Below are 24,423 nucleotides of genomic sequence, written 5' to 3' on the forward strand. Positions count from 1 at the left end.
ACTATTGTGGGTGTTTTGGGGGAAATGTCACCCCATCACCTCATTGTAGGCCCTGTCTTGAGTGTTTGTGTTCAATCTTGGATATCCAGGACTAATATTAAGGAGATTATGACAATTTTTGCACTTGTCAAAAAATATGCGATTATAAGAGAATAAGGCCCAATTTGACCATTTGGACCTTTTTGGGGGCCCTTAACTTGCAGCTATCAGTCCCAAACTGTAGGGTATTCATATTCAGATGTCCCTCTTTAAATCTGAAGAGGATCCACATATCTGAGTTGGTGGAAAAATTAACTAAAAGACTGGTTTTAAGGATTTTCCTCGTCAAGATTTTGGAGGCGATTTCACCCCATGACCTCAATGTATTATATTTAGGTAAATATAATATGTAAGACAAATAGGAGTTTTGAATATAATTTTATTTAATCAATCCTGAAAGCTACCCTGAACCGGAGCAGGTTTGCCGTTCAGAGTAAGTTACCGGTAACCTAGTTTGCTAAGAATAAATCCAGCTTTGTGTACCGGAAAGTCAGGTGTGGCGCAAATTCCTTGGGCGGAAGTGTACGGCGTTTAAAACTGAAGAGTTTCCATTGAGTAGAATTTATTAATTTTTCGACATTGTTGACTTTACTCATAAAATATGATTAAATTCTACTCAATGATTTTGAGCTGATATTATTCAAACAAAAATGAGTAAAATGCAATTGATAAATAATTCAAATTGTATTAAATCAACATAATAATATGCCAAACTCCACACACACATATTTTTTATGTAAAGGTTACTAGTATTTATTGAGTAAATATTAATTGAGCTCAGTCCCACTTTTTTGAGTGTAGACTACATACGTATACTGTATGTACTGCATGTGTGTCTTTTATTGCTTATGAATTATATTTCATTAAGAGAAGGAATGTGAGGGGCTGCTTTTCATGCAGATTGCACATCATCCATAAATCAAAAATCCCAACAGTAAAAATATGCAACGATTTGTGTCTCTGTAGAAGTGCTTCATAGAGTTTGCTTATTTATTTATTTTAACCGAGGATCATTCTTTTTATTCGGTTTTATAAAAAATGTGGACCACCTTAAGTCTAATACTGGATTAGTTGATCACTGGAATGTAATAAGCTAATATGTTCATGATTTATTTGATCTTTTAACTCTTTAAAGAAAATAAACACTCTGATTCCAGCTTCTCAAATATTAATGATAGAACACATTCGAAGAAGTCAACTTGAGATGTTGGTAATTGTGTTTGACGTGTTTCGCAATTTACTAACATGTTATGCACAACATAATCAACAGATTTGATAATGTAAGTCTACGTGTCGGGCTAGTTGCAGCACTATAACAGATGTGTTTATGTTTTAATTTCAAGAGTAATGTTTAACAATTTCTGGTGAATTGCATTATAGGAATATAATTGGTTTGCAACATAACAAATGGCAAACATAACTATAACTCGCACTGCAGCTACCAGAGGCAGTGACAAACTCAGGAGCAGCAGAGATGATTCCTAAAAAGTAGTGTTGTGTCGCTTTCATTTCACGAGTCTATATGTGATGCAGATGTGAATCTTCACCACGACCACAGCTGTCCTGTCCACGGGCTCTTAAGCACAGCAACGACACGCAACTCATTGACTACCGATGCAAATCCCCCCCCCCCCTCTTCTCTATATGACTCTGGTGTCTACCGGGGGTCCGCCGGGCAGCTACACTGCAGAGCAGCCGCTGCTATGCCACCGTGAAGCGAAGCGCGCTGCTTCTTGTCTCCCCGTGTGTTCGAGACCTGGTGAAGTCGAGACCGGCAGCGGACGTGGACCGGCTTCTTTTTTTCTTCTCCGGTCCCTTTTGTACAGCAGCAGGCAGTAAACAGTGCATGCACCGCGGTGCAGTCAGATATAGGGACGCGTGTCTCCTCCCCGTTGACAAGATCTGGATTAACACTAATGAACTGGGGGGTAAATAATCTCCACGGGACCGTTGACACTGACTCGTTGTCCGCTGTGGGATCTTTTCTTTTTTCTTTCCCCCTCTCGGTCTGAAGACGATGTCTGTCCCGGGATACTTTATCGCTCTTTCCAAATGCACACTTCTTCTCTCTCTGAGGATGTTGCTTCTTGTGCCTGCAGGGTTGCCGGTCGGCAGCCAAGGGGATTCTCAATCCGACAACAAAGTGATGGACAACATCACCGTCCGGCAGGGAGAGACGGTCTTTCTCAGGTGAGTCGGGCGCTGCTTTTTCTTTTGGAAATTGATTGTATTGTATTGGATTTATTATTATATTATTCAGCCGCTGCCTCGGAATTCTCTTCCCCTAAAGTTGGACGCTGCCTGCAGGCGGTGGTAATTGCGGTGCTTAGTGGCTGAAGTGTTTCTGCTTCATCATGTCCCCGCTGTTGGGAGAATTAGGGGGGGGGGGGGGGGATGTCAGAGGATTATTATCTGTGGAAAACGGGGTCACTTCAGGAGCGATGCTCTGCTCAACTTTAGCAGCTGTTCACGAGGGACTTGGTGGTTTGAATTGTTGTGTGATGGTGCGGAACTAAAGGTGGAGAGGAGGAAACAAGTGCGCTTCCGGAAGGAGAGGAAGAGCAAAGGCGGTGTGTGCTGATGATGAACGGATGGGGGGGGGGGGGGGGGGTAGGAAATATATCACACATACAATAAATACTGTCGGAGTAGAGAGGAATTGACGAGCAGTTCCTCAGGACGGGAGATTGTCTGCGGTGACCTTTCCCCTCCTCCGCGCCCTCAGAGGCTTACTGGTCGCAGACGGATTTATGCTGCATTCAAGTGCTGTCGGGAAATGTACAGCAATAATCACTACGGCCAAAACGAGGTTTATTTGTGAAGCAGAGTTGGTGAGATGTGATGTGTGGGAGGCAGGAGGGCATGGGGCCAGCGTGAGCAGTTCAAGTGTCGCTCTCTTCTGCTCTCACACTGTGGCGACGGATGGGCCTGAATGAACGAGTTTAAGTTAAAGGAAGTGACACGAGTGTGTTTGAGGTTTCCTTTTTCAAAATGATTTTCTAGGTGAAAGTTATTTCCAGAATTCTCTCTATTGGTTGGACTCAAATGATGTAGACTAAGGGTACTATGTCTAATTATATGGCACAGGTCTGTGATGCCTCAACACAACATAATTAGTACATTTACAACAACTATATTACACAACCAGGAAGGTGCATTCAGTAGTGCTGAACTCTGCCAAGTCTGCCTGCAACAACCACTGATATGTGTGTGTGTGTGTGTGTGTGTGTGTGTTTGTGAGTGAATGAATGAACACAAGCCACAGTTGGCTAACCCCGCTTTTAGACTGAACGTGTATTAGACGTGGTTTTTACTCGCACGTCTCTTACAACTCATTTTAATTCATGCAGAGTCCTGCACCATGTCCACAAATCTGCTCCGTCTCGTGGGCGTATAACCACGGTTTCAAGTTTATATTTACAACAATACTACTACTACTCATACGTTTTGTTTTATATTGCACTGGTTCTTTCATATATACTATATTTAAGACTCCCTGTCCTGTGTCCGTTTTACAAGTGCAATTTAATCGCAGTGCTTTTCACTCGAAACATTGTTATGGGCCCACTGGGAAGAAAACTCATTTATAGGAAGTTTGGTGGCTGATAATTTGACATGTCCTCTCAAAAGAAAACGTAGGCTTTTTCAATCTGGACCCTATTTTATCAGGTGTTTGTGTGAGAGCGCTACAGACGCCGTACGGGCTGCAATGATATCCTTTGGGGGAATTCTGCATCGTTAATGTACATCCACTGAAAGTGCTTTATTTCAACTGACAGGCTCAGATTGTCATAAGTGTTGAACATCATTATGGAAAGAACCCATTTGGGGAAAAATAAATGGTTTCTCTTGATCGAGTCTCTTTATTATTCTGATGAACTAAGTCTCGCTCAGGTGGGGGTCCTGTTCTCAAATCTCACGAGAGAGGACTTGTTGTTGGACAACAAAGGAGGAAACGTGAGCGAGAGCTGCAGAGAGGAGTGCTGTTTTGGACTACAGAAAGCATAGCTTAGAATACCTTCGAATAATTTCAAAGGCATGACTGAATATTTAGCTTGCATTACACAGAATGTATCCTCGAAGATTCATCTTTTTGGATGTGTGGAATCTACACTCATCTGTCATCTCAAGCGAGACTTTACATTTCTTATGAACTCATAATAAATAGAAATATGTAATTTTTCATTCCAAGCACACTAAAGAACCATTGCAGTAGGCTCCTGTTGAAGTACTTGACAACTCCAGTCGAGTATTGTGCTGTCCTCACTTTCAGACTTTACTGCTGTTATCGAGAGCATAATGCTGTCATCCTTCAGTATCATGGATAGCATACTCTTGTCCTCCTCAGGACCATTGAGAGCATACTCTTGTCCTCCATTCAGCACCATTGAGGGCAGACTCTTATCCTCCTTCAGCACCATGGAGAATACACAGCTGTCCTGTCCTCCTTCAGGACCGTGGACAGCATACTGCTCCAGGGCATTAAACTGTAAGCTGTCGCATCACTAACAGTCCCATGTGTCTGCTGTATATCACACTGTTAAAGCTCATTATTTACTCTGATCAGCTCCATATTACTGCTGTATTGTTGATGGAAGACTCGTTCCAGTTTTGCCTCTATTACTATTGGCATGAACTGTTCAGCTGTACTCAGGTCAGCGGGACTGGCGGTTATGCACATCAATCCTCCAAGCTGAGTCGTAATGTCTGTTTCAGGCCTACATTGATGGCTGTACTTTGCTTTCATCTTTTTGTTGAGTGCCCCACTCATACCATCAGCTGTGTTGAAAAGGCATTTGAATCTGAAGTGCATGCTGTTGTAAGGCTGTATGCTCAATGTGTAATGCAGTCCAGCTGTCTAGTTGTCCATAAAGTCAGCCGTTCACTCATCTTGATAATGGATAACAACAGCACTTTGTTTTCATTCACCGCATGGGTCATGTTTGCATGGTCACAGGTAATCCATGAGACTATTGACATTTTTAAAAGCACTAATTTCATTTGATGAATTCAAAGAGTTGTTTTCCTTTGTGTCCGTATTATTCCATATGCTCGTGGGACTTCCTGAGTGATGTCCACAATGACTTCTAAGTCAGCTGTACTTAGTGCACACACAACTGGAAGTGGTCTTATCCAGGGTGGTGGGGAGACAGAGCATGACAGTCCAACAGCACATGGAGAGTATGTGCATTGTTAAAAGCCAAACCCTCCAGGCCACCCTCCCTTAGCTGGCTGAGCCATTTGTATTACCTTCATGGTCCCTGGATAATTCGGATGTATTGCCTTCCTCTGTCACACACAGTGTTATAGACGTGAGTCTCAGCCCTCCTGTTGTTCTCTGTGCTAACAAGCTCATAGTTGCCCCTTTTTAACAACTGCAACAACTGAGGGTGGTTTCACGTTCTAAGCGAAGGAGAGCCAGAGCTCCCTATTTCTTTCTGCGTTGTTTTTCAGGGCCGTGGCCTAATTTGTGGAGTTGATGAATACATAGCACTTTATCTCAAAGTGATCTGAGCTCCCACTCCCCTGCGGATCCCCTGATAAAACCTCCTATGCAGAGATTATAGCACAACGACAACCATCACAACACACATATTGCAGATATACAGGGTGCCATATTTGTTGGGGGAGAGGGTGTGTGTGGGGGGTTCCCCCGTTGCCCCCCTCTGCTCTATATATCCCTGCCTCACGTGAATTGTTTTCACCTTCCCCTCCACCTCATAGTGATTGATGCTACTTCATTAATAGACCATATACAATTCCTAAAACAAAAGATATGTTTGAAATATATCTAAATAAAGTGCTGCATCGTGAACAAAGTTTCACTCTCTATTTATATGAATACAGATAGGAATTCTCGGCATTAGACAGATGGAGGTTTGTTGTGTCATTTTCTGACAAAATGTTGTTGATTACATACTTGCACAGCCAGAAGCAGAGAAGATGATTTCTTAACTGTGATGCCGTTTGATTGCACCCAGAACGAGATGATGGAGGTGTTTCAGTCCACAAAGACCACACCGCCATTGCAAAAGCAAATTGTGAACTACTTTTAAGTAGTGACTGTAAATCTCCTTCCATAATAAATTCTGCACGATAAACGCACAGCACTGTGCTTGTCATAGAACAGACTCTAACTGGATTCAACGAGAAGCACATTAATTTCCCAAGACTGTGTCCATTCAAATGGATTAAAAAAATGAGACACGCTGCCTCTTGAGACTGTGATTAATGAATGTCACCACAGTGGCCGAGGTGACCCGCCAATCTTCCGAGACGCTTATCTACTGGAGCAGACCATGCTGGTCTCAGAACCACATCATGTTAACATTTATTCCTTTCTCTCCTCGTTGCCCAATAGAATGCATCAGGGATTTAGGTTAAATGTTTCAGGAATGAGGCTTTGTTCCAAACAGGGACACACTTTTAACTGCCTTGATATTTAGTTTGCATGTCGAAATAGTTTCCTGACACACGTATGAATGTGTGTTCTTATACTTCTAGCTCGTTGCATAAGAATACATGCATTGGTGTAGTGAAGTTTAATCTGCTCTCTAGGGGACGTTCATTTAATTCCTCGGATGCCATGGGCCAAGATTGGAAAGCTGATAATTTGATTTCACAGACGGATGCTAACGATTGTCTCTGTAATTCCATTTTCTTTCACCTTGCATCGTCTAGCCAGGCTTTTATCCATCAGCCCCAAGTTTTCACTTATTGTCTTCACATTACTGTCCCAGAAAGGGCTTTTCACCATCCAAATAAAAAGGCTCTGATAGCAAGAATGGCAGCAGAATAGGACCACTGTACAATTTCATCAGTTATAAGTGATTACATTTTTCTCATTTTAATAAACAATGGTAGATGTGCTTTTTTTGTGTGTGTGTATATCACTGATTCTTTAGTCTGAAAATCATACATTTCTATCAGTCCAAAAGAAACGATTGTAGCACAATGCAATGCGGTTCCTCTTCTGTTTGTCTACAGCGTGGGGATTTACTATAATTTAGGTTTGGCACATTTGAAAGATATGTGGATATCTTTTTGGATTGGATTCAATCTATTGTCATTGCACAGAGTACAGGTACACAGGCAACTAAATGTATTCTCTGCATTTCACCCATCCTTAGTTATTAAGGAGCAGTGGGCTGCAGTGATGCGCCCGGGGAGCAACTAGGGGTTCAGTGACTTGCTCATGGACACTTTGACTTGCAACTAATGGGGAGAGCGGGGATCGAACCGACGACCTTGGGGTTGCACCCCACTGAGCTTACCTCCTTTCTTGCTTTAGTGATCATCAAAATGGCACAGATTGATTATGAAAAGCAGAATGTGCATATGCAGATGGCTCATATATCAGTCACACGTATACTAGATCAGCAGCCCCCAACCTTTCTTGAGCAACGGACCGGTTCCGGGTCAGAAATATTTTTTACGGACCGGCCATATAAATATGACATGGTAATATTATACGACCGGCATAAAGTGCATCAAAATACAAGTCACCACTTCGCCGAATTAGTGTGAGCCCTGCCCTTGTTCATCTGCAACGAGCCGCTGAGACAACGACACCGACGTGTGTTTGTTACGTCCGCTCCGTAACTGAGTTCTGGTCGCTGTCATTGCGGAACACCGGTAGAAGTGTGGAGCCAAATGTCCCTTTAAGTCCACCGTCATTTGCGATCTCGAGCAGACGTTCTGGCTTGGACGGGCTCGATTCACCGGGTGTGTTTGTTTACAAATAGGTCGTGGGTCTATTCTTTTGCAGTCAGGTCATTTGTGGTTGGGAAATACAACTCAAACTCTTTTAAAAGCAATGACAAGTGATGGAGTTCAGCTTCTTCCACTGGTCAACGTTTGAAACATGTCTAGTGTTCCTCTGTTCACTCGCCCCCCACACAGCAGCGACTTGTAGGCCAACTTGAAAACAGTTGTCATTCCCCTGAAGTGACAGAGTTCAGTGAGCAGGTTGAATATGTTTTAAGACCAGTGGCGGCTGGTGAAATTTTTTTGGGGGGGGGGCGCAGTTTAAATAGCACTCAACAATGAGAAGAAAAGAGGTTTTGAGTAGAATATTGTAAAAAACAAAGCTTTATTTCAAGAAAACACCGTGCTCAACACTGTCCAATAACAACTATCAACACACTGTAACTTTGAGCATGAGAGGTTCAGAGCAGCTTTAAGAAACATTGGGTTGGGTTTCAGAGGTTTACAGAATAAAAGAGTTTCACCCTCACATGAAAGAGGTTCAGAGCAGAATAGAGTCAGAAAGAGATCACATGTTACATTGGGTGACAGAGCAGACCCACTACTGTAAAGACAAGTAGCCTCCTCTCTTTAAAGTGGGCAAACGTCTCAATAACTAATAAGACAGGGTTAGCTTCATGCTGTTAGCGAGTTAGCTCCATGCTAGATAACTGCGGCAAGATTCGTGCTTTACACTTGTCTGCAGCTCTTTAGATCCCTCCCCCCGTTGTATTCCAGAGAGTTTCAGTCCCTTTGGAACAACAGACAGGGGAAATTAAACAGCGCATTACTCACTGAGCCTCCAGCTGACAGCTCCGTTAGCTACCTGCTCGCGTAGCTCCGCTGAGGGAACGCCGGTCTCTGATCTGCCGAATAGTCCAGTCACGTGAAATAATAAAACTATGTCATTGGCCAATGAGCGCACATTTTTGCGACCCAAGATTCACGTTTCATCCGCCAATGAGAAGCCGTCCTTACTGAAACGACCGTGAAATGTTTTATCGATGCCGTACACACGTTAGACCAGCGACCCGAAAAAGGAGCGGGGCTTCTCTCCGTGATAATGAGTGGCGATATATTATATTTTTTCACATTAACTTAAGTGGTTGTTGACAGGCTGACGGTCTCCCACACACATTTAGCGCGTCAACACGGTATATTTACTATTTAAATGATTTGGCATATAATGTTTTTTGACAGGATGTATTTTTTTTTTTTTTTTTCATCTAAAATTTTTAAGAGGGGCGGCGCCCTAGCGCCCCCTATGGACGAACCGCCACTGTTTAAGACCCATTCTTTGTCACTAAAATGTGCCGCCAGCAGAGGGTTCAGCGCCTTAGACTCGCCTGCAGCGATAAACCCGAACTTTAAGACTCCTGATAATGTCTTTGAATGCAGCTTTCTTTTGAAGCTTTTCTTCTTCTGTCTCTTTATGGAGCCTTTCCCCTCGGCAAAGAAGCTCTCCAAAGACCTTTGTTTTGTTTCACTCATTTTCGCTACCTTGTGGGTTTGTTAGAGCTCGTACTTTTGCTTGCTTCTTTTTTTCGTATTACGTGACCTCTTGAGATGTGTCACGTATTTCGTGACCTCGTGAGAGGCTAAGACGCACACACTGGTGTATCCGGTCCTTTTTCCAAATAAAATATTTTTCAGAATTACATTTTTTTTCTTGACTTTTTCTGTGTGGCCCTGGCGTTGGGGACCGCAGTACTAGTTAGTTCACTAGAATAAATATGAATACAAGTAGAATTTTAAAATACATTTTTGGTCACTTGGGAGAAGCAGAACATTTTTTTTACCGTAACCATTTTTCAAGGAGCAGTTTGTAGTAATAAGTGACAAATAATTATGAAGTTGCAACTAACTAACTAAGAAAGTCAACATGGGTTGATTTGTCATGTTAATTACATACTTAAGTAACACCGCAGTTATTTTTCATCCCAAACCAAGATGTTTTCCTAAATCTAACTGAGTATTGTTTTTGCCTAAACCGAAACAAGTTATTTCCTGTGAAGATGGAACTTTTATTTGAAAAGACTCTATGCATGTAATGAACAGAAATGTACATGTTTGGCTGGACTTTATTAGGCGAACACACACAACAAGCATATTGTATGAGGCTAAGCTAGTATATATTTTTTTAGTAAATAGCAGGTGGCTTAATATTGATCCCTGTGGGACACCTGAAACAAACATCTGAGACATCATTCACTCCCATTCACACAGTGATGACAGGGGCTACATGCACCAAGACTAAATAATAATTCATACACATGCACAGATTGTGGGAGCATATTGAGGTTAAGTGTCTTTCCCAAAGACACATGAACATGGGCTAGCGGAGCTGGGGATCAAACCACTGATCCTCTGATTAAAGGACAACCCTGACTGAGCCACAGTCGCCTGCAAGGAAGCCAGTTATATAACTGTTTCTTTCCTTAATAGCCCTCATTAATAATGTTCTATTAAATTGGTTCCCTTTATTAAACTTTAATTACGACCTTGTATATATATATATTTGTATTCCTCTGTATATTTAATATTGTTACTGTATTTTGTATTTGTATTTGTATTTTTTATTACTGCTCTACTGTACCCACGGCTGCAATTTCCCCACTGAGGGAGAAATAAAGGAATATCTTATTTTATCTTATTCTAATATTTCAGTTTGATAAGCTTACAATGCTTTTGAAAATAGCAAAGACATTGTTTTGAAACCAATGGAAAATCTAAGAAAAATAATAGTCTTGATGAGGGTTACAGTACAATAGTGCCATATACATATTTAGAGATGGATTATAACTGTACCACATTTAAAGATACAGTTGTATTACTTAAGCAGGTTAAATCAGTGTGAAACCCGTTAAAAAGGCCAATCCTTTCAATGAGATTGTAAGTACCAGATAAGACTTGGATAATTAATCCACTATCTTAAAGGCAGCCGCTTAAAAACTGTTATGTCATATGCTGCAAACCCACGTTTCATCTCCAAATCTTAATCAGAAAGACAGTGGAGTTGTATTTCGTGACATAGACTTGTGCAGATGTTCTGGGAGAGGGCTTGACCTACATCAATCTCTCCATATTGTTGATGAGAATACTCTCATATCTCCAGTGGGTAACAGTGTGAGGACTTTGTGAACTGTGGAACAGTGGCGGTTCATTTTTAGTCATTTGTGGAAGATATTTTTTTCATATTTCTCTTTGTCTCCCCTCTCACACTCTCTTGCTTTGATGTGATTTATTCTGCCTTGAATGCTGTCCAAGAAATTACACAGCGTCTGTAATGAAGTGTGACTGATTGGACAAGTGCCCTTGTGTGAACATTCATTTTTCGTCTTTCCAGGAAGTCTGAAATAAGTGCTGGGAAGGTTGGATTGCGCAGATTGATTTTCATAGCCCAAACACCCAGCAATTTGAAGCTTTCTGGTACCCATTCTGTGGAAGTGATAATCCTCTGATAGGTCTGTTGCTCAAATAACCAAGATATTCCAGTCTTTTCAAACAGTTCACGCTTGCCACAAATATACTGCTCAGTAGAGTTAGAGCTGCCATCCGCCATTGCGGATAGAGCCACACAATATGTACTATTGAATGGGGGGAGAGAGAGAAAATATACAATATAATAATATAAAAATGAATAATTGTAGTACTTATGAAATGTTTTTTCAATGGATACAACATGTCATTATTAAAACTTAAACCAATAAATATACTCATTTTAATTTCACTAGATTATTATTCCTTTCATTTCAAAATGTCCTTTTTCAAAAAACTAAAATGTTTCAATACAATGCCTTTTTTCAATGACCCCTTTATTTCATGAACCAATTATTTTAAATCATGAATATCCCCTATTATGTAAATAGGTTGTTTTTCGTGACAGTGGAGTGGTCATCAGTGCCCGCCCCCTCACCTTTCAGCCAATCACATGGGCTCTCAACCTCACAGCCGGCTACTAAATCGCTGTTAGCTCTTGTTAGCTGTAAACAAGCCGAAGTGATTCGGAATTAACCAACTGAGGCTGCTGCTGTTAAATAAACACAGTAATTACTTTCTTCTTTCATTTACTCTACAACAAGGGTCGGCAAACTTTTTTCTGTGAAGGGCCATCTTTGTATTCCCTTGTTAATTAGTGTGCCATGTCCACTTTCCGGTTAACATTAAGTTGAATTCTGATACAACATATACAGCCCTTACGGATCTGTAAGTATATTGCATCCATATAGGCAACGTGCACACAGCATGAACAAAAAAAGTTCTATCATCGTCTGGTATCTTTATGCAAGATGGCTGCTATCCATATGAAAACATCCACATCTGAGATAAAATTATTAACCCGACCAACCATCTTTTCTTTGCTTCACACATGGTAGGCTGTATCCGCAAAGAATCGCACAACATATTGTATTTACCAGAGATGTGCTCTACATTTATTGGAGAAAAGTCATATAGCATGAAAAAAAAAAAAAAAAAAAACTACTCGTCAAAATAAATCTTAGTTTAATGAAAGCAAAATGACTGATTGTCAGTTAGTAAATAAATGTCAACAACATTTCTCTATAAGATTTCACAATTATAAACATATTTATATAGATTTTACTTATTATAGTTCTATATCAAAATGTTGAATTTGATCTTTTAATATTGAACATATTGGGGCTCCTGCTCGTGCCACCAGCATGGTTAAACTCCTCCCCCTCTTGGTGTGTGACTGTAGTAAACCGAGTGACCCGTCGGCAGCACGAGCAGAGCAGGTAAAGGGCTGCCGTCCTGTCTGGGAGAGAGAGGAGGAGAAGTGTGGAGAGAGCTGGAGAGCCCGGGATTATGTGCTTGAGATTGTTAGCTCACATACACACACGCACACACACACACACACACACACACAATGTACTGTACTTACAAGAGGTGTATTTGTTATGGACATACCTCACCGTAGCTGTGGCGGATCAGACACAGGCATAGTGCAATATTCAGAGCTCACACAGAGGTCAGGCAATCTGCAAAGGTATGAACAAATCAATGTCCTTTAAAGTATGAACAAACTAAGTTTGTTTGGGAAAAGGTAGTCTAGAGTTCGATCAATAAAACTAGATCCACATTAATTGCACCCGGGACACAACAGTAAGTAATACTTTAACTCTCCAACACAAAAAGAGTTTTGAAAAGTATGGAATTACACAAAAAAACTGAATAACAATTTTTAGAGCTGAAACCATTATTTAATAGAACATGTATGGCCAACTTTTTAGAATGAAATATTCATCTTGAAGTATTTTTTTCATTCCTTTGTGTCAGCTGGTCTGGAGGATTGTCATCTTTTCTTTGTCTTTACAGATGTTACTTTAATATGTGGCTTTTGAACAAAACTAGCTATTTGAAGAAATCACCTTTAGCTCTCAGAAGTTGTAACTTGCATATTCACTGTTTTTGGTCCAACGGGCCAAATGATCAATCGATTATATCAATCGAGTGATCAATGAAATGATCAACAGTGACAATCCAGTTTTTAGGATGTAAACTATGCAGGTTGTGCTTCTGTTCCACAACACCAACTGTAATACGCATACGGATGATCAGGCATGAGGTTAAATCAGATCCATTCTCCCCCACCTATATTTTAAATATACAATATATGTCACTCGGACAGGGCTGGATATTGAACCTCAATACACATCAACTGATGGCTGTAAGATACTGAAGACTAGCATTCAGCTTTTGGTTTAGATTGTCACATATTATATTATTTAATCATATTCCTAATAATAATAAATATGAGTAAATGTTTGACTCTATTCTATTCACTTTAGGCCACATTATATTTTACAATTTATTTGGGAGATAATTTCTTTCTTAAATAAATTTGAATTTCTTGTAAGTGATATCAGTACTGGAACTCAGGTGTCTGTCCAGAGTCTCTCGGACAACAGCAGTCTGCAGCAGTCGGGCAAAATAATGAGGATGAGATGTTTCTGGCCTTTAATACTGCTTCACCACCGTGAAATGTCAGACCATGCAAGATAGTAATGCTCACAGTAATCTGCCACGCGGCAACATCAACATCACTTCAGCGCTAAGGAGAGCGCACAGCTCCCACTTCCAGCATCACAACATACCGTCCTCTGTGACATTAGTTTTACGACTGTAGGAATAGATTATCCTCCAGCCGAACAGTCTGCAACTACAAATACATAAAAATATATTAAGGAGCCCCGATTCAAGTCCAACAAATCAGCAAAACAAAGGTCCCGGGGCCTCGTGAATGGGTGCCAGACACATTTTATAAATACAGCAAATGCATGGTCCACTGCGTGATATTAAATATTGCCTTAACTACTGGAGTGAGTGTTTTAAATCGGAATAAAAATATAATTACATTCATGGTAAAACAAGGAAAAAAAGAAGTCCCCATGGTTCCTCTATGAGGCCCGTTTGGAGTAGGCACTTACAGTGTAACCCATTTTATGTGTACATACTAGGGCTGTCAGCATTAACGCGTTAATCTATGCGATTAATTTGGCCGCGTTAACGCACTAAAATATTTTTATGCAATTAACGCAACATTGTTTACTTCCGGTGTGCCTTGAAGTTTTTACACTCCTCTGAGTGTCAAACCGCGGCAGTACGGTTTAACACTGTTTCTGTTTTTAAAACAATTATTTCTCCGCGAAAATAAGGAGCAGAAATCAGTTTAAACTCGTGGATGAATCAGTCGGGTTTCCTCCTGCTCCTCCTTCCTCCCGTCTCCCCCTCTGATACACAGAGGAACGGAGGGGCGACGTGTCGGTTGACGCGGCACGGAAAGAACTCGTCACACGAAACCTTCACCGTGATTTGTCAATCCGTTTGTCTGTCAACATTTTGCGAAAAAAACAACCAATGAACACTCAGTAAATCACAAAGGACCTCCCACCACACAGGTGAGGCTCATTAGCAGCCTGTCAGTCAGAGAACCAGAGAACACGGCGCGAGGACAACTGAGCCTCATTGAATAGAGCTGAGATTGTTCTGGAATGTTTGATGTATAACACATGGGTATGTGTCATATGAAAACGCCTTTAAAAGGTGAATTTACATGTTTTTGTAAAATGGAGAAAATGCCCCCAGCCTCCAGAGGGTTAACGTGACATATTTGAATGTCAGTCAGTTACCAAGGCCACTGGTTCTGCTGCTGTTCAATGTTAAAGATGACAGGACCAAATATACTTCTTTTTTTTTACTAATCTGGATGTTTCACTGAAGAAACAGTTTATCATCCACGATATTAAATACCTCGCTGGCACTTTATAGGTAGGAGCCTCTTTGAAACACAGCTCTGTGTGAAGTTTTGTCTTTAAAAAGAAGAAAAAAAAACTTTTAATCACGATTAATGAATTTCAAAATGTGCGATTAATTAGTTACTTTTTTTTAATCGATTGACAGCCCTAGTACATACACATGCAGTCATGCTATGTTAACAGTCGTCACCTGGCTGACTTTCACGCATGGTTCAGATTTGCATAATCCAGGTTTGCATAATCCAGGGTTTGATGCCCAAATTAATGTAAATTCAGAAAATGGAACGTCTGGCAGACACACTGTAAAAAAAAAAAGAAAGAAAGAAAAGGTTGCTCTTCCAGATGCATATGTTCTTGCATCTGTGAGGGGTTCCATAAAACGTGTCATTGGGTGATATACTACCGCATCAGCAGTAAACATACACTCTGGCTGCAGGATATGGCATCGTCGTTCCACGAGCGACTGGTAAGAAGAAACGAGCGATCGAATGGGCACATCCGATCGATGTGAACACCTTACCTTGTTTCCACTCAAAAGCCAGCTGGCGTTTCGGTATGAAACAAACGGCTTTATTTATTTCCAGCCATAATTGTGCCCAAGAAACTTCTCCTGTGGCTAAAATAAGTTTTTACTGACTTTACACTTCAAAGTGAAGAGACGGCAGAGAGCAGTTAGAAGAGGCAGGGCTCCGGGCTAAAACTCCAAGACACCCTTCATGGCTGATCAGAGACGGCCTTCCTGTCTGTTAGTGTGTGTGTGTGTGTGTTTGTGTGTGCTTATGGTTATATCTCTCTGCTCACACAGACAAATGTCCCCACAAGGATACACAAGAGAGGGCATTCAGCAGAATGACAACATTTAGCTTGCCCTGACTGCTGGAAGTGGTAGTTAAAGTTGGAGATTAAGATTTGGGTGTGTGACTGTGCATTTTAGAGTTAGAACTCTATTTTAAAGCTATCGTGTGAAGTCGGATGAAGATGAACAGGTATAACTGAAATATTCTGGCACGTTTGTTATTTGTATACTTAATATTTTATTTAGATATTTTCACAGAAATCCAACCTTTAAAAGGAAGAATAAATAAAAAAAATAAAAATCCAACATTCACCAACGTTGTCAGACAATCAGAAATTCGGTCCAACAAACAGATCTCTAGTGCTAAATATATTCAAAGAGTTCTATTCACAGGGTATTTTTAACTAAGTTTGAAACTTATATATGTGGGTTGCATCTTGGTGAAACTTAGTGCTTTTCTGGCATGTTTGTTCAAAGCTACCCAGAACTGTATTCACTATAATATTTGGGGATGATAATTCAGGATAGTGTACTGTTGGAGCCCTGTTTTTTTCTTGAAATAATATGTACCAAATAAGACTTGGATAATTAATCCACTATCTAAAAGGCAGCCGGTTTAAAAACTGCTATGTCAAAGGCTGCGATCGCACGTTTCATCTACAAATCTTAATCAGCAAAAGAAGAAGTTGTCTGGTGTTGTCAGCATGTCCACTTATTCTTAGAGGGGGAGACTGCAATGTCTGATGGACTTTTGTAAGAGAAGAAATGTGACAAAAATGAGCGTCCTTTCTGTGTGAGTGCTTCCTGTTTAATTTAACTATAAGGTCAATGGAGAAATTGGATGTGATGAACGCACACTCTGTCAAGGGTTATGGGTGATAGGAAGAGTGGATAGGAATCTGTGTTGGGGGGAGGGAAGCAAGGTCAACAACAGGCACCGCGTCTTATTTACATTATAAAACAGCAAGATTTATTCGACAGGCAATTTAACTATGGGTGCATGGATATGTAATACACTCCGTCTGTCATAAATCACACTTATTTAGGTATGGGGTGAAGGCTGGAGAACGTAGTTGTGAGGGTTTTACCCCATCAGAGAAATGTGTATACACTGCTTTTGTCAGGGTAAACATTGATGGAATTGTAACAGAGCACAGAAACACAATGGTTTATCTAGAATCATAATGTTGCTCTCAAAGTGCACCAGCCTACAAAATCACATTAAAAAAAATATAAATCTTTTTTTTCCAATATCGTGCAGCCCAAACAGCAGTGTGTGTGCGTGATTATTTTTCGTCTGCATTTTTCAGAATTTAACCGAGGTTGAAAATGAGAATGTCATGTTTGTTGAAATGTGCTATTAATGTTTTAGGGGAGTGGAAATATATAGTTTCTACCCATTGCACAGGGGTTTTAGCCTCACATGTGACTGAATGAAAATGACTGATGCTGTAGATAGTTCAGACGGGACTTCTCTACCTGTCTCTTTTATTAGTTATGGATCACTCGGCCTGTGTGAGCAGCGTGTGGCGGCTGCCTCTCCAAAATGCTGCGTTCTCTCCCACAAAGACAACGTTGTCGCTGCTGCCGGTGCTTTCTACTTAGTCTTTTTCCTTTAAAAATGAACAGGATGTTTGATTAATCTCATTCTCCTTCTAAATATTATTTATATTCATTTTAGACCAAAAAAGAAGCGCATGCTCATTTGTAAATAATTATTACAATCCAAAATGAAAAACTTATGGAGACGTGCAAATAACTGTATTTTCCAAACACCGTCCTGCAAATGTTTCAGAATAGAAGTTTACAAATGATGGGATTCTGTCCGAAGAAAGCTGCTAGAGGCTTTTACTTGGAAAACAGAAACAGGAAGTGTTGAGGTAAATAGAGGCTGAAAAGAGACATATAATGTCATGGGAAAAAACATAACGAATAAACATATATGAAGGTTGTTAATGTTTGCCCATTTCCTTTTCAGTGTCCATGTTATCTTCATCAAATTTCGAAGCATATTTTTTCAAGGTGCATTATTGCCTTGACATAACCCAGTAGAGTGTTGGTCTAGCTAACAAGCTAGCAACCTTAACCCGGTAGAAGAAAACATTTCCCCTCCATGCGTGATTGAGAAAGCAGTTTATCAGTATGGGAATGGCATTTTGAAATGTATGCCTTCCAGCTGGAGTCTGTTATTTGTGTTGGTATACAGCTGTGGTGTTATTATTTGTGTTGGTATACAGCTGTGGTGTTGGAGCTGCAGCAGAGCCACATCAGCTGTAGCTTCTAACAACCAGATCTTCTGTAAAGCTTCATGTCTTTCTGTGAGTGGATCTTCGCTTCTCAAAGATGCCTCCTCCATCCTTGCTCCTCGGAGCCTTCATTATGGTGTGCAGGATACCCAATGTCCAGGTCAAGCGAGGAGCCGGGCCTGATCAAATAGGGGAGTTGGCATGTAACCATGGATACTCATGGTCACATCATAACCTTTCCTCTCGTGTCATCTTTGGGCCGTACAAAAAAAGCACATAATAAGCACACACACTACATGCTTTCCTCTTGCTCAGCCTTCTAGTCAAATTGTCAACTTTGTAGAGAAAATATTCCATTCACAAGATTATGATTGTGCCATTACAGTTGCTGAGCATGTAGCTGATTGAGCTTGTAATGTATCTATTTAGAAATTTGCTGGGGTGCAAAACATTTGTCTTTGCTTTGTTTTGTTGATTCAACACAGTTACTGTGGTCTAATGTACATTACACAAACAGTATGCATGCTTTTTCATTCTATATAAAGTGCCTTGTCTATGATTAGGCAATAGTATTATAATGTCCCTGAATCACTTTTTTACAGGTCAAACATGTTTTGTAGTTTTGAAAATGTTTTACCTTTTTTACCAAGTGTTTTTTAGTAATTTTCTCCACTCATATTAGTTGTATTTTTTTCCTGTTTTTTAGTAATTTTCTCCACTCATCTTAGTTGTATTTTTTCCTGTTTTGCTTCATATATATATATGAGTAGTATATTCCATGAATACCAGATGACGGTGTTGTAGGCAGAGAAGATAGGAGCGTGAGTGCAGTATTACTCAATGCTAAGTGAAAAATGTCCGTCCTTTTTTTAAATTGATGGTTCCCAAATGCCGACATTGTTGCAGATGTATCCATGCACACACATCCTTCTTCTTAACAATGCCCTCGGTGCCTTATTACATTTTGGACAGTTCGTAAGTTGATAATCTGTTTCCAAGCTGCGAGTCGCTCTGCAACTCGAATACATTCTATTCCTCCTGGGCATCGCTGCTCCATTAACCACTGAGAGAGGACATGCAAAGTCTCTTCCTCAGGATAATGGAAATCAGGTGGTATTCAAAGCAGATTATCTTCCCCCGAGCAGCGGTTCACCTCACGTAGCTAAAGCGCTCACATGTCGGATGCCATAGTGGGTGTAGAGATCTACTGTACGAGAGTTCTTTGCCGTTAATGCACCGGGGAATCTGAAAGAGGAGGAATGGCAGGGATGCTCCTTCTCTCCACTGAGTCACTTCACAGACTCCGAGAGCGTCTGAATCACAGTGCAACACAATATGGTGCTGCAATACCGAGAGGCAGCAGCTTTCCATTCATCCGCAGAGAGATTCCATCCTGGTGTCTCCATTCAGCCCTGTATTACAGTATGAAGCTAAATACAGGGAGTGCTAGAGGGCAGCATTTAGTTCAGCTTGCTCCCTTAAAAAGTATCTTCCTTCATATTTTTTGGTGGAAAAACATGGAAGCGGTGAACAAGAGTATAGTTCCCTGAACAAAATTTAAAATGGGTTGTGGGTCAACATTTCTTCAAACACTACTATTTTGTTATCAAATCAGTTAATTAAAATGTAATTAAAAAGCTAAGACATAGAAGAACTTACTATTTATACTACTACTAACAATAATAATGATAATGCATTTTATTTTCATCGGACTCGCTTTACATAAATTCTCAGATGTTCGGGTGATTTCCAGAGGGAGGGGCAGCTATGGAGAAGGCTCTCTCACCCCCCGGGTCCTGACTGGTGGAGATTGGAGGTGGGCCTCAGAGGAGAGGAGGAGTGTGGTGGTGGAGCGGGTCGGTGAGGCAGTAGGGGGCCTGGTTATAGAGACCTTTGTGAGCGAGGGGAAGTATTTTGAATTGGATATGTTGTGCAACAGGAAACCAGTGGCTCTGGAGTGATGTGATCACAGGAGAGCGGGCGGGGCCGAGCAGACGAGCAGCACAGTTCTTAATGTACTGGAGTCTTAAGGTCTTTGGAAGGATGTGCCGTGAAGAATGCTGTGGCTGCAGAAGTCATTCTGGGTGGGATGAAGGCATGGATCAAAGTTTTAGCTGTAGAGGAGCAGAGAGGTGGGCGGAGGCGAGCGATGTTTAGAGAAGGAGGAAAGCAGTCCTGGTGATTTAATAGATGAGGTGTTAGAAGGAGCCGTTGCTGATTAAAATGACTCGGAGGTTGGGGATGTGTGAGGAGGGAGACAGAGTGAAGCATCCATGGGGAGGTTAAAGTGTGAGTGGTTTTGGTGAGGGATACTACTTTTATCTATACTACTATTGCTGTAACAGTTTAGCTCCACGCCTTCCTTTTTGTAATAGTTGTTTTCATCCTGTCACACCATCTCGTCAATCCAACTCCCCTCACCTGCCTCTGATCACTCCCTCGTTAGTCCCTCATTCCCTTCACCTGGTCCTCACGCCCTTCTCACCTGCAGCCCCTCCCCTCGTTAGTCCCTCACTATTTAGCTCCCTCACTTCCACTTGTCCTCTGCCAGATTGTCTTGTGTTTTTGTGCCAAGTTCTCCAGCGTTATTAGTGTATATTCCTGACCTGCCTGTTCTGACCTCTGATTCTCTGCCCTGCCCCGTTTTTGAACTTGTTTGCTTCTTCGGCTGATCTCCCGGTTTTGACCCAGCCTGTTTCCAACCAAAGACAGTATTCTTTGTTACTCCTGTCTGAGTCGTGCTTTTGGGTCCACTCTAATAGCGTCGTGACAATTGCTTCCCATTGTGTTCATGTTTTATGGTGGTTTTGTCCCATTTAATGTGTAGCCTACCCTTAAGTCCATATTTCAATAACAAATATTATATGGCGATTGTTTAGATTGTCCCATTTGCAGAGAATGTGGTGGTCTTTTGTCAAGACAACTGGCCTCCCGATACATCTTGTTTTGTGCAACCAAAAATCCCAAACAGTTTGCAACGCGTTAATACGATGAAGGATTCAGCTAGTTCCGTGTATTGTTTAAGTTATCTGCTGTATCTGTCAGTATGTCCTAGCACCCTCATATTCTCATCTGCCTGTCACTGTTGGAACAAAAAAGAGCGTAGATTGTTGAAACTCTTGCACCGGGCTCTCATTAGAGTTGGGAACACCGTAGGACTTTGGAGACTTTCCCCATCTTATGCTCATCAGTTTTCTATCTGCTGTCAAGTCACCAAGGCCCCAGACTTCAGTATCTGTGGCTGAGTGGATGGAGCGAGTCGTCTAGGTTTCACAAGGTTGGCAGTACGACCCTCAGCTCCTCGTGTCCAGGCGATGAAGTGTTCTTGAGCAAGACACTGAAGCACCTTGCACGGTGCTGGCCTTACCATTGGGCTCACTGACATCAATGTGTGTTAATGGGTGAACGAGCTGCACGATGTTAAAGTGCTTTGCATGTTGCAGACAAGTCAGATCAAGAGGTAAAGGTACACCTGTTCTGTCCTGCCCGGCACCGATACTGCCACAGCAACCTGTCTTGTTGTTAGTGCTTTCACGACTAATTTGAGGGAACAAATTAAATAATGTGTGTTTATGACCTGTGGATTTTATATGACTGTTTTCTGCTCCCAGAACATACCCAAAAACCACAGATTACTTCTGAGCTCTGTAGCCTTGATAGATTTTTTCTGGCACACGGTGTCTGCAATTCAGAATTTCAGGTGGGAAACAGACGTGAAATGCAAAGTGCAGGATGATGCATGTTGTTAGAGGGACTGGGGAATGCAGTTCTTCCTTTTTCTAATTCATATTATTAATTGATAACGTCCACAGGGTAGATCAGGGGCCAGCTGAGTGTCTCAGTCAGTGTTGTATCCCATAATGCATTCTGATTCACCACTTTTGCATGCTGGGCTGATTGCAAAGTGTGTCCTCTCAGACCCTGGCCACAGTTTGACAAGCTGTCAATGTCAATGGAGTGTAGGCATGTCTCTGATGCCTGGGATGGCTGTACCTGTCAGAGAGAGAGAGAGAGAGTGAGTGTGTATGTGCGTGTTTGTGTGTGTGTGTGTGTGTGTGTGTGACTTTGAAATGTTGGTTCTTGTGTTTTTTCTAGGGCTGTGAAACGATTACAATTTTTAATCGGGTTAATCACAGGTTTTTGTGGATTAATCATGATTAATCACATATTACCGATATTCTCGGTATATTTTGTGAGAACATAGAGTTTTATGACAAAAGACGGATATATACATTTATACATTCTTCTATACAATGGTGCTGCAACTCAGCAGTTATTTAGCAGTTTTCTTCCATATGGAACATTAATACATCTTCATCCTAAACAGAATGTTTAACCCTCCTGTTACCTTTCGGTTCAATTTGACCCCATTCAATGTTTAATGTCGGTGTTCTTTGGGGTCAATTTGACCCCAGGCTGTTTTTCACTGTGTCAAACATAAGAAATATCAACTTTTTTATTTATTTAATGGGCTATTTAGGTAGTCAACAAACAAACATAAAGTACCTCACACTTAAACTTGGGAAGCAATATTAATTCTAATAATTTTCTGGAGGTTTTAATTGCTTGGGTCAAATTGACCCCGAGGGTAAAATATGTTAGTAAATGTAAAGGTAACAGGAGGGTTAAACAGAACATCTTCCTCTTGTTTGTCAACCATTAACTCCACCATGATACAATCTAAAGGCCTCTAGTCTTCCTCTAGCAGCTGCTGAGGCAAACTGACTGTGTGGGTTTTCTTCATGAACTGGGCCGTGATGAAAGGGACGGCGGGGACACCGCTGCAAAGCTGAAACCTCACCGGCCCGGACACGGACAGGTGGACAGATTGACAAGTGACTTTTTTTTTGCTCGGTCCCGATGCGCGCGCACGGAGCTCTGTGGCGCGCGCACGGAGATCGATAAGTGTTAATGCAACGCGAAGAGACAGAAATGACATGCTGCTGTGGAGATACAATCAACAACAGACGTTTAGTTTAATAAAAGAACAAAGACGTGCTCTAGAGAACATGTCAGGGGGCGGGCCAATCTTTTTAATGTCATGCGATCTACCAACACTACGCCGCGATCGACTGGCAGGTCGCGATCGACGTGTTGAGACCCTGATCTACAGGAAGTAAAAGTCGTAACAAGGTTTCCGGAGGTGAACCTGTGGAAGGATCATTACCGATGAACAGCACGACCGTCTGCATGAGAGCGGACATAGTTCAGATTGAAGTGGTGTATTGGAAGCTCATTTTGCAAGTGACTTTTTTTACGTCTCGACGACCAACAACAGACGGATTGGAAGCTCATTCTGCGCATGCGTTAAATGCGTAAAAAAAAACCAACTAGTTAAACCTGTAAATGAATTAACTGAGTTAACGCTTTATTTTTCACAGCACTAGTTTTTTCCCCTTTGCACCTATTTGAATGCCACTCGTACTTTTGCGAATTAAGAACACAGGATAGGTTTGCACTTGTTTAACAAATGTTTTGCAATTAGCCTGCACCAGTTAGAATAGCAGGGATTGTATTATATGATTGTAGATTATGTAAACAATTTTTGTTGAGTAGGTGATTTTCAGAAAGACAGATTCTTGCTTATTTGGTAATTATCAGTGGTGAATCTGAAGGCAAACCTTTCGTGGAAGGATTAAAAAGTGTTAATTGGTCTTTGAATATATATCCTATAACTTTCCAATGTAACGAAGGCATACATATTTTACTTCCTTGGTCAAACCTGAACATGTCATACACTCAAAGAAATGACTCATTGGATGAACTCAATTAAATTGGTGGCAGGTTTTCCATCCAAAAATGTTATGCAACTCCAACTCAAATTTAGCACATCAGTGCAATAAAATGTAATTAAGTTAGTCCAACTCATTTGTATCAAATACATCTAAAATAAAATAACGATATTCATTAAATTAAATTAATTTATGTTTGTCCAACTCAAAATATAAACTAACTAACAAAATATGCAAACTCCACACAGAAGGAACGCCCCGACTGGGAATTGAACCCACGACCCTCTGGCTTTGAGGCGACAGTGCTAGCCACTACACCACTGTACAGCCCTGAAAGTGTCTTCACCTCATGCAAACAACTGATTTTCAGAAAGCGCATGCGCAAAGGGTATAAATCTAATAAATGAAAGTATTCATACATTTTGTGTTACACCCATTAAATATAAACATCTATTTTTGTAATTGATTTATTTAAATGTATCAAACAATATTTAAATGTGTCACCTCGAAGAAGGGCTTGAATCGTTTTTGTGAGTGTAACCTAAATAAATCTAATAAATGAAAGTATTCATACATTTTGTGTTACA

At 41.0% G+C, this 24,423-nt stretch overlaps 1 protein-coding gene across 4 annotated transcripts in view; it reads left to right on the top strand.

Annotated features, from left to right (window-relative positions):
• ntm (neurotrimin) overlaps nt 1-24,423 on the top strand; it is a 507,513-nt gene that overhangs the window by 369,262 nt on the left and 113,828 nt on the right. For 2 of the 4 annotated variants that reach the window (XM_056411524.1, XM_056411526.1), the window contains exon 1: nt 1,715-2,229. In XM_056411524.1, the coding sequence (XP_056267499.1) occupies nt 2,057-2,229 (173 nt within the window). In that variant the 5' untranslated portion in view covers nt 1,715-2,056. Of the gene's footprint in view, nt 1-1,714; nt 2,230-24,423 lie in introns of those variants that run through there. The other 2 variants (XM_056411525.1, XM_056411527.1) reach the window with 2 other exon arrangements.

This window comes from Pseudoliparis swirei, chromosome 3 (assembly GCF_029220125.1).
Source record: "Pseudoliparis swirei isolate HS2019 ecotype Mariana Trench chromosome 3, NWPU_hadal_v1, whole genome shotgun sequence".
Classification (NCBI taxonomy): domain Eukaryota; kingdom Metazoa; phylum Chordata; class Actinopteri; order Perciformes; family Liparidae; genus Pseudoliparis; species Pseudoliparis swirei.